This window comes from Lathyrus oleraceus, chromosome 7, assembly GCF_024323335.1.
Source record: "Lathyrus oleraceus cultivar Zhongwan6 chromosome 7, CAAS_Psat_ZW6_1.0, whole genome shotgun sequence".
Lineage (NCBI taxonomy): Eukaryota > Viridiplantae > Streptophyta > Magnoliopsida > Fabales > Fabaceae > Lathyrus > Lathyrus oleraceus.
In genome coordinates, this window is record NC_066585.1 from 260,673,610 (window position 1) to 260,683,172 (window position 9,563).

General features: G+C 42.3%; 1 protein-coding gene across 1 annotated transcript; it reads right to left on the reverse strand.

The window, feature by feature from the left end:
* Positions 1-2,417: 2,417 nt before the first annotated feature.
* On the reverse strand, positions 2,418-4,938 carry LOC127103311 (uncharacterized). The gene is made up of 4 exons (XM_051040579.1): positions 4,608-4,938; positions 4,148-4,391; positions 3,666-4,065; positions 2,418-3,581 (listed from the first exon to the last, which is right to left on the reverse strand). Exons 1-4 carry the CDS (start codon positions 4,936-4,938, stop codon positions 2,418-2,420), a joined length of 2,139 nt encoding a protein of 712 aa, XP_050896536.1.
* Between the last annotated feature and the right edge of the window lie 4,625 nt (positions 4,939-9,563).

Consider the following 9,563-nt stretch of genomic DNA (forward strand, 5'->3'; position numbering starts at 1 on the left):
ACAGGATCAACTTTGCATCACGGGTCTCCCATTCACCTTTGACCTGATAGATCACTAAGGCTGAGTCTCCATACACCTCAAGGATCTTGATTCGAAGATCAATTGCGGTTTCAATACCAAGGATACAAGCTTCATACTCTGCAACATTATTCGTACAATCAAATCACAACCTTGCTGTGAAAGGGGTAAAGCCACCATTTGGCTTCATCAAGACAACTCTCACATCATGACCACTGTAATTGGAGGAACCATCGAACGCGAGCTTCCATCGAGACCTGGTTCTGGTCCTTCATCTGGGCCTGGGATCTCACAATCCTTTATCACCATTATATCCTCATCGAGGAAATCAAACTTCAATGGATGATAGTCTTCAAATGGTTGGTGAGCAAGATACTCTGCTAAAACACTTTCCTTGATTGCTTTCTGGGTTACGTACTGGATATCGTACTCAGACAAAAAAAAGCATCTGCCAATAGGCAAGTCTTCCACTCAAGGCAGGTTTCTCAAAGATGTACTTTATTGGATCCATTTTTGAGATCAACAAAGTAGTATGGCAAATCATGTATTTCCTCAAACGATGAGCGGCCCATGCTAGCGCGCAACAAGTTTTCTCCAAAAGCGAATATCAACTTTCACAATCGGTAAACATTTTGCTCAGATAGTAAATAACATGTTCTTTCCGACCAGTTTCGTCATGTTGCCCTAACACGCATCCCATTGAATCCTCAAGCACAATTAGATATATGATTAATGGCTTTCCTGGGACAGGTGGAATCATAATAGGAGGCTCCTGCAAGTATTGAAGGATCTTCTCAAAAGCTTTTTGACAATCAGGATTCCATTCGATAGCTTGATCTTTTTGAAGCAATTTGAAGATAGGCTCACACCTGGTCGTCATGTGTGAGATAAACCTTGAGATTTAATTCAAATGTACAAGGAACCCTCTAACCTCTCACTCGGTACGTGGAACAGGCATTTCTTGTGTAGCTCAGACCTTGTCAGGGTCCACCTCGATTCCTCGTTGACTAACGATGAAACCAAGCAACTTCCCTGAACGGACACCAAATGTGCATTTTGCAGGGTTTAATCGTAATCTAAACTTTCTGAGGCGTTCAAACAACTTCTTCAGATGGTTGATATGATCTTCTTCATTCTGAGATTTAGCGATCATGTCATCGACATAAACCTCTATCTCCTTGTGCATCATATCATGAAAAAGAGTGACCATAGCTCTTTGGTAAGATGCCCCAACATTTTTGATACCGAAAGGCATCACCTTGTAGCAAAAAGTGCCGCAAGGGGTAATAAAAGTGGTCTTCTCCATGTCATCTGGAGCCATCTTGATTTGATTGTATCCAGAAAATCCATCCATAAAGGAGAATACAGCAAAACTTGCAGTGTTGTCTACCAGAGTATCAATGTGTGGTAGAGGGAAATCGTCCTTTGGACTAGCTTTGCTTAGATCCCTATAGTCAACAAACATCCTCACCTTTCCATCCTTTTTAGGCACAGGTACAATATTAGCTACCCATTGTGGGTACTTCGCCACTGCGAGGAAACCAACGTCAAATAATCATTTGACTTCTTCACGAATCTTCAAAGCCATATCTGGTCTTGTTCTTCAGAGTTTCTGTTTTACTGGCAGGCAATCTGGCTGAAGCGGCAGCTTGTGTTCAACGATGTCAATGTCCAGGCCTGGCATATCCTGGTATGACCATGCAAGTACGTCCATATATTCTTGTAGCAGCTTAACCAATCTCTCTTTGATGCTTGCTTCAAGTGTGGTCCCAACTTTGACTTCTTTCTTCTCTTTCTCTGTGCCAAGGTTGATTGTTTCCACCAGTTCTTCATGTGGCTGAAGGGCTTTGGACTCGTGCTCGAGCAACCTTTCCAATTCATTGGGGATGTAACAATCTTCTTCACCCTCTTCTTCTGCTTGGTAGATGGGGTAGTTAAAGTTATGAGAGGGAGTGAAGTCACTGGATTCAACGGGGTTATCATTTATTCTGCATGTTTGAATGATTGATTATTTTAGAAAAGTAAAAAAAAAAAGATGCACAAATGAAACATTTTTTGTTTGAAAAGATTATTATTTTCTTAAGAGAAAGCAAATAAATGAATAATAAGAATTTAACAAAATGTCTTTTATTCACTAATAATGATTATTTGAAAATGAAAAGGGGCCCCATAACATGATCCATTAGCCTTGGGCAGAGCTAAAGATTTGAAAAGAAAAACAAAAATTATTACTTTGACAAAGGAAAAATTTCGGGGATCTCAACCGCCTTCCAATTGTTCAAAGTTGTCTCACACCGGTAAATTAAACATGGCTCATCTTCATCTTTAGTGTTGTCTTCAATTGTGTTGACCTGATCTCCATGGATGAATCCTGTACTGAGGAATACTTCCTGGATGCTTCAGGTGTTGTCCTTTGCAGGGACCCGAGCTCCTTTTGCAGCGGAAGACACATATCTCATACCAAAGCGATCATGCTTCTCACGAACATCAATAAGCTGACCCCAACCTTCAGGGTTTCCTCCTTCAATACTAGACTTTACGCTCTTCAGAGAAGCGAAAGATGAACAAGCTTTCCCAATAGGGTCCTTCATCTCCATAAAAGTGGCGTTGGCTATTTCAAGAGCTTGGAAAGAAGTTTCCAAAGCATCCTCATCAGCCTCGATATACCTGAAGGATGAAAGGTGGCTGACCACAAATTCCCCCTCCCTAGAAATTATGATCAATTGATTGTCCACTACAAACTTCATTTTCTGATGTAAAGTGGAGGTAATTTCCCCTGCAACATGAATCCAGGGACGCCCCAATAAGCAACTGTACGCCGGATTAATATCCATGATTTGGAAAGTAATCGGGAATATGTGAGGGCCAATCAATATGGGCAAATCTACCTCTCCAATCACGGTTCTCTGGAAACCATCAAAAGCTTTCACTATCAAGGCACTGGGCTTCATAGCTGGTCCTTGGTAAGATAACTTGGCGAGTGTTCTCTTTGGCATCACATTTAGAGAAGATTTGATATCAACCAATACTCTTGCCAAAGCATCATCTTTGCACTTCACTAAGATATGGAGAGCATGATTGTGATTTTGTCCATCCTCAGGTAATTCCTCTCCACTAAAGCTTAAAGTATTGCAAGTTGTGATGTTTGCAACCACCCCATCAAACTGGTCTACTGTTATGCTTTGTGTTACATGATCTTGGGCAAGCACCTTCAACAAAGCCTTCCTATGGGCTTGGGAGTTCATTAGCAGAGACAAAATAGAAATCTTAGATGGTGTCTGATGTAGCCGATCCACAACTTTGTAATCACTTCTCTTGATCAACTTAAAGAATTCAACAACATCTTCAAATTGGACCACTTCGGGTTCTTTAGTAGGAGCTATAACTGTAGATTCCTTGGCTGGAACTTGAGGAGTAACATTGAATTCAGGCGTATAAATTCGACCACTACGGGTCATTCTACTCATTCTTGCAATATTTGTGACGTCCTTAATCGCAGTTTCTGTCACTTCATCGTCCTCACTTTCTTCAACGATCTTGTCCACAATGATAATCTCATATTTCTAAGGCACAACCTTGGTGATTTCATATGGAAGCGACATAGGCATACAGATCTCAACAGGTGACAGATGACTATTCGCAAGCACCATTCTATTACTATAGTAAGGGATTTCAATCGGTCCAGGTAAATTGAAACAAGGTTCAATTACTGACACATCTTCATTCTTTGCAATACTGGAGATTTGAAGCACTACTTTTTTCATCAAGTCTTGAATATTATCTCGTATCGTCTGACACCCCCTTGAGTGTGTGGCACACTCTTCACAGCTGTTATGATAAACATTAATCAGGTCAGCTTCCACCAATCCGGCGTGGAATGTTGCCAAAGGAGTCTTAGCATCATCAACTTTCTTAACCATAACACCATCAGAGGCATCTTCAATTGCATTCACTATAGGGTCTCCATGGGGAGGAAGAGGATTATTCTTCACGTTTGGTCCCATATCCCTAAAAGATAGAACCTTGCTATCAATAAGCTCCTGAACCCTATGCTTCAAAGCATAACAACCCTCTAGGTCATGCCCGGGGGGCACCCTCATGAAAAGGACAGTGTGCATTAGGGTTGTACCATGGAGGCAGACGACCAGGTGGAGATCCCATAGGTCTAGGAACCACCAAATCCTTTTGCAATATAGAGGGATAAAGCTCAGTATATGACATTGGAATTGGATTGAAGGTTGCCCTATCCCCCTGTCTCCTATTTTGATTTTGAGCATTTTGTCTCAGAGCTTGAGCTCTCGGCTGTTGATTGACAGGAGCTGCTGGTGCTTGCTGATAAACCGGGGGAACAGTAGCACGTTGTTGAACTGGAGCTGGTCAATAAACTGGAGGTGGTTGATAGGCCTGATCAGGTTGTTGATTGAAGGCGTGCGTCACAGCAGTTATGTACGGTTGTGGGGCGTACTGGACGGGATACACAGGTTGCTGATATGGAAAGGGTTATCGAACATACTACTGTTGCGAATATTATTGTTGTCTTCTTCTTGGAGGGACTCTTCCTTGGCCAATAGACACAACATTAGTTTCACCTTCCTTCTTTTGGGGAAACCCTCCAGAGAACTTCTTCGGATTAGCACTTGAAGTTCTGGCCACAACTACAAGTTTACCATTTCTTAAGCCATATTCAACGCGAGCTCCTATAGCAGCAAGCTCGGAGAAACCCAAAGAAGCTCTAACAACCATCTTCTCAAAGAATTGGGGTTGGACAGTGTCAATCAATAGCTCAGCCAGTTCCTTTTCGGCAAGAGGTGGTTCGACTTGAGAAGCCAGTTCCCTCCATCTCTGAGCATACTCCTCGAAGGACTCTTTGTCGTGCTGGAACATGCTTTGCAGCTGTCTTCTATCCGGCACCATGTCCATGTTGTATTTGTAATGTTTGATGAATGCATCTGATAGGTCTTGAAAACATCTGATCCTACTTTGGTCCAGGCTCAAATACCATTTGGAAGGAGCCCCACTCAAGCTATCTTGGAAACAGTGGATCATCAGCTTGTCATCCTCCACGTGAGCAGCCATTTTACGGTAATACATGATGAGGTGGCTTTTTGGGCAAGTATGCCCCTTGTATTTGTCAAAATCTGGAGTTTTGAACTTAGTCGGAATCACCAACCCAGATACAAGGCACATTTCTTTGGCAGCAGAACCAAAGACATGGTCTCCTTCCAATGCTCAGAACTTCTTCTCAAGGAGTTGCATGTTCTCCTTCACTTCTCTGAAATCTTCAAATCTCACTTTGTTACCACTGACAGTTGATTTGGTAGTCTGATATAGATGATGTTGATCTTCAAAGTGCGGAACAGGCCTAACATAAGCAGTTGGTGGAGTAACAGTGTGGACGACTGGGCGTGCATCGGTGTAAACCGGCAATGGCACAGCTTGTTAGACAGATTGCCCCATGTTGTGTACTACTTCCACTCGAGGGATGAAGTCGTAAGGTAGCCCATATGGAGGCAGGGTCGAAGGTAAAGACCTCTGAAGTTGGACTTCAACTGCTGGGCCCGTGATCTCTGGAATCATGGTCGTTTGTGGAGCTTCAAATCTGAAAGTCAAAGCTTGTAATATTTCCCTCATCTGGTACATTCCCCCTTTGATCTCGTCTAATTAGACTCTAACTCGAGCGCTCTCTTGCTCTTGTTCAGCCATCCTTTGTCTTGCTCTGGCGCGAGTATTGTATGGGTGTTGAAGATTCAACGTGAAACTGGAGGAAGAAAGGACGAAGTGAGACACTATTTTGAAAATGTATGAATGCATGTATGGATGCATTTTGTTTGCAAAACTCTTGGTTAGTTTCAGTTATTCATTTCAGAAATGCCAGAACATTTGTTCGCGAGTATTTAAAGAAATAAAGCAATAAAACACACTAAAATGAATCCCAAAAGCGATTTTTTAATTAATTTAGAACAAAGTTCAAATACAAACAAATGCCTACGGCATACAAGCTTTCCGAACCGTAGCAAGGTCGGTAGTCAGCCCCTCCAACATCATCTTACAAAATTTAATGAAATTAAAAACTTGATGCGGAGTGTTCTCTGGACACATGCACCAATAAACTTCTTGTAATTTCTCAGGTAACTCTTGCATGATGGAATTTGCAAATCTGGACAGCCTAAATTTTTTTCCCTTCTACTCAGTGTAAAGTCCTTGGAGGTCTTGAATGATGCGCAAGTCTTCAGCCTTAGTCACCTTTATGTCTCTATAGAGGTTTCTCGAGTATCTGCACTTATTTAGCAACATCAGATAGGCAGCATCCTGATCCATACCTTCAAGTGCATGGGTCCTAGCATTGGCCTGTTCCAACTGATAATTCAAACGTGTACAAACTCTTTCAGACTCTTTAGTCCTCAACGTCTCATGTTCCCAAGCATCCTTGTACTTATGAATGGTGTTCTCAAGTTCACGAGTATGAATCTCAGAAACCAGACGTGCTTGCCTATTCATTTCAAGAGTCAACTCCAGATTTTTGTTGAGCTTTTGGATCCGGAGTACAACTTTATCCAACTCTTCCTCCTCCGTCTTGAACATAGATTTAGTACCATAGAGCGCTTGTCCTAACTTTTCTCTCCTTGCCTCTGACTCCCTGGCCCTTTTGTTGGAAATTTCAAGTTCTTTGTCCTTCTTCTATTGACTATCTTTCAAATTTCCACTCTTTACCGAGACTCGACCAAGCTTAATCCTCAAGTCAGTATTCTCCAACTCCAGCTCCTTAATATGGGCATTAAGCTTCTCCACATCTTCAGGTAATATGGGTTATGGCTCAGGAACCAATGGATAGATAGAAGGATCAAATGGAAAAGGGAGTTTAACCATTTGAAACCTCTCTCTCATCCAACAAGTATAAGTCTCTCGAGCGATGACATTTCTCTTACCCAATTCTTTTCCCTTTCTGATAATTTCTTGCCATGACCTCTTGATCTTCTTCACCATGGGGTGATCTGCTTCAGCATTGTGCAAGATGAAGGGCTCTAAAGCTTCAGCTTTTGGAGGGCCATTCATAGGGTAACCATGCTGCCTCAAAGATAACACGGGGTTGTAGTTGATGCAACCCTTGGTTCCTATCAAAGACACATTGGGGAAGTCTCCAATGTTGACAATAACATCCTCGGTTTCCCAATCCCTGATATACCACTTAACATGATTGGAGGTGAGAGAAGCTAACTTCTAAGAGGGCTTGAGTTCCTTTGAGACAAAAGGGCCTTCTTCGGGCATATGAGATATAAACCAGGCATGCAGCAGCTGTGCACAACATAAAATGGTTCCTCCTTTCTTCTCATGACACTCATGGAGAGCATAATAAAGGTCTGCTAGGAAAAACGGTACAGGGTTACCAGAGAGAAAGATCCTCACAGCCAGGTGGTCCACAAAATGGTCAATATTTGGGAAGAGAACTATCCCATATACCAACACAGCTAACAAAACATAGAAATCTTTCCAATTCCCCTCCTTTTCCATCTTCTTAGCTTGATCTTCCAAGAACTTTCTAGAAAAACCATTGAAAACTCCCTTCACATCCCAATTTTCTACGACTTCAGAAACCTCCAAACCCAAAGCTAAAGCTATCCTCTTGGGAGGAATACCTTCATCAAACTTAGGAAATGGATTATGATCCTTCAAATTCTGGCATATAATCCTCTCGAACTCCTCCAAGGTAGGAGCCAATTGGAAGTCAGAAAATGTGAAACAACATAGAGGTGGATCATAGAACTGAGCAATAGTCACTGCGGTCATCATGTCCATCTTCTCATCTAAGATGTCCAAAATTATTCCATAGTCTTGCACAAAGTTGTTGAGTTTGATCGGTGTCACCTTGGCACTTAACTTCTGCAGGCTGGCAAGGTCCACTTTCTTGTATTTGAATTGAAAAGTGCTTATTCTCTCAGGATTCATTTTGCTAACAAGTCTTGAATTCCTGAAACAATGTGAAACAAACTAAGAGTTTTTCTTTTTATGCGTATGCAATGAATGGATGAATGTAATGTTCTTGGTACATGTTTAAAGGTTTGAGGTATGGATAAATATGATTGCTTTCCAAAACGGGGTTCTCGCCGGGTATGATCTAGGGTTTTGTTACAAAGGACCCCCAAAGTCATCGATTCACAAGAATGTTTGACGCTTACGGAAAATGCTTTCCGGTCATCAACTCCATCAAGGGAATCTATTCTGGGTGAGGTTCTCGTACCAACTCTTACAAAGTATTCACCTTGGGAGTCTGTACTACACAACCATCGACTTTGGTTCTAGACAGGGTACTCAGAGTCACGGATTCAAAAGAATGTTTGACGCTTACAGAAAATACTTTCCGATTGTCAACTCCATCTAGAGAATCTATTCTAAGCGAGGTTCTCGTACCGATTCATACGAAGTATTCACCTCGGGAATCCATACTACGCAACCATCATTCCTAGTTGGCCACAGGTTCAATGTTCTAAAAGGTTCTTAAAGTCATGAACCCCTTTGAAATATTGAAGCTTACAAAGTATTCACCTCGGGCGACAATATTAGCAAAAGGATCTACTCTAAGTGAGGTTCTCATACCGACTCTTACGAAGTATTCACCTCGCGAGTCTGTACTACTTGTCGCAACCTGAAAAATACAGTGCGCGAAAAAAACAACCGGCGAAAGAGAATGACAGGAAAGTCGCCACCGTGCGTTATTCATCCCAAAGGAGGGAAAGGAAACGCTCGAAGTAAACCTGCAAAAAAGGAAAGGAAAAGACAAGGTCTCGCAACCAAATCTTGGGTTCGGGAGTCGGTTATGCGAAGGGAAGGTATTAGCACCCCTACGCATCCATAGTACTCTACGGGATCCACTTTTGTAGTTTTTGTCTAAAGGGTGCGGGTTTACCTAATGCGTTTATTTACTAAAAAGGTTAAGAGAAATGACTCGCGCGGATGTCGCATCCACTGCATACGTATCTCATCTGAATATGAGAATCAGAGTCTTCGTAGCTCGGCTGACCTATGGGCTAAGGGTTAGTGTGCTCGCTAAGACATCGCGTCTTATGCCTACGTATCTCATTTGGAATGAGAATCAGAGCAAGCCGTAGTTCGGCTAACTACGGGGTTGTGGATTGGGTTTTGGACGAACGACGTTACTACGCAATCTACCGGATGCTCGACCTTTGGAGACTTACTCGCCTGTAGTAGAAGGAGTAAACGTGTTGCTTTGGGTTTTAGGGTTTGGGATGCTCGAGGGCAAAAAGGCAGTCCTTGACGAAGGAAACGCGCTACCTGCAGGGATATAAATACAAAACACAAAACATGTATCTCAAAGTAAAATGCCACCAAGGGGCTCAAACATTGCCTCCTATCGAGGTCTTCCAGCTAAGAAAGCGATAAAGTATGAGAAAGGGAAAAAATTACCACACGGATAAAGATCCGAAGCTATAGCAGTTAAAGGGGCAAGAAACCCTGAAATGTCTCCAGCTGATTGGAGAGCTTGATTGAAATTGAGTTGCACCCGTGAGGTTTACAAGTTGAGTTCCCTT

What these genes read in the sequence shown, in the direction of transcription:
- LOC127103311 (XM_051040579.1), bottom strand. Translation starts at nt 4,938, where the DNA reads ATGGACATGGTGCCGGATAGAAGACAGCTGCAAAGCATGTTCCAGCAC. An exon ending in GTTTCCCCAAAAGAAGGAAG is followed by an intron (nt 4,392 to 4,607) that starts GTGAAACTAATG and finishes TTTATTGACCAG; the next exon opens with CTCCAGTTCAACAACGTGCT. An exon ending in CCTGGTCGTCTGCCTCCATG is followed by an intron (nt 4,066 to 4,147) that starts GTACAACCCTAA and finishes TTTGAAGCATAG; the next exon opens with GGTTCAGGAGCTTATTGATA.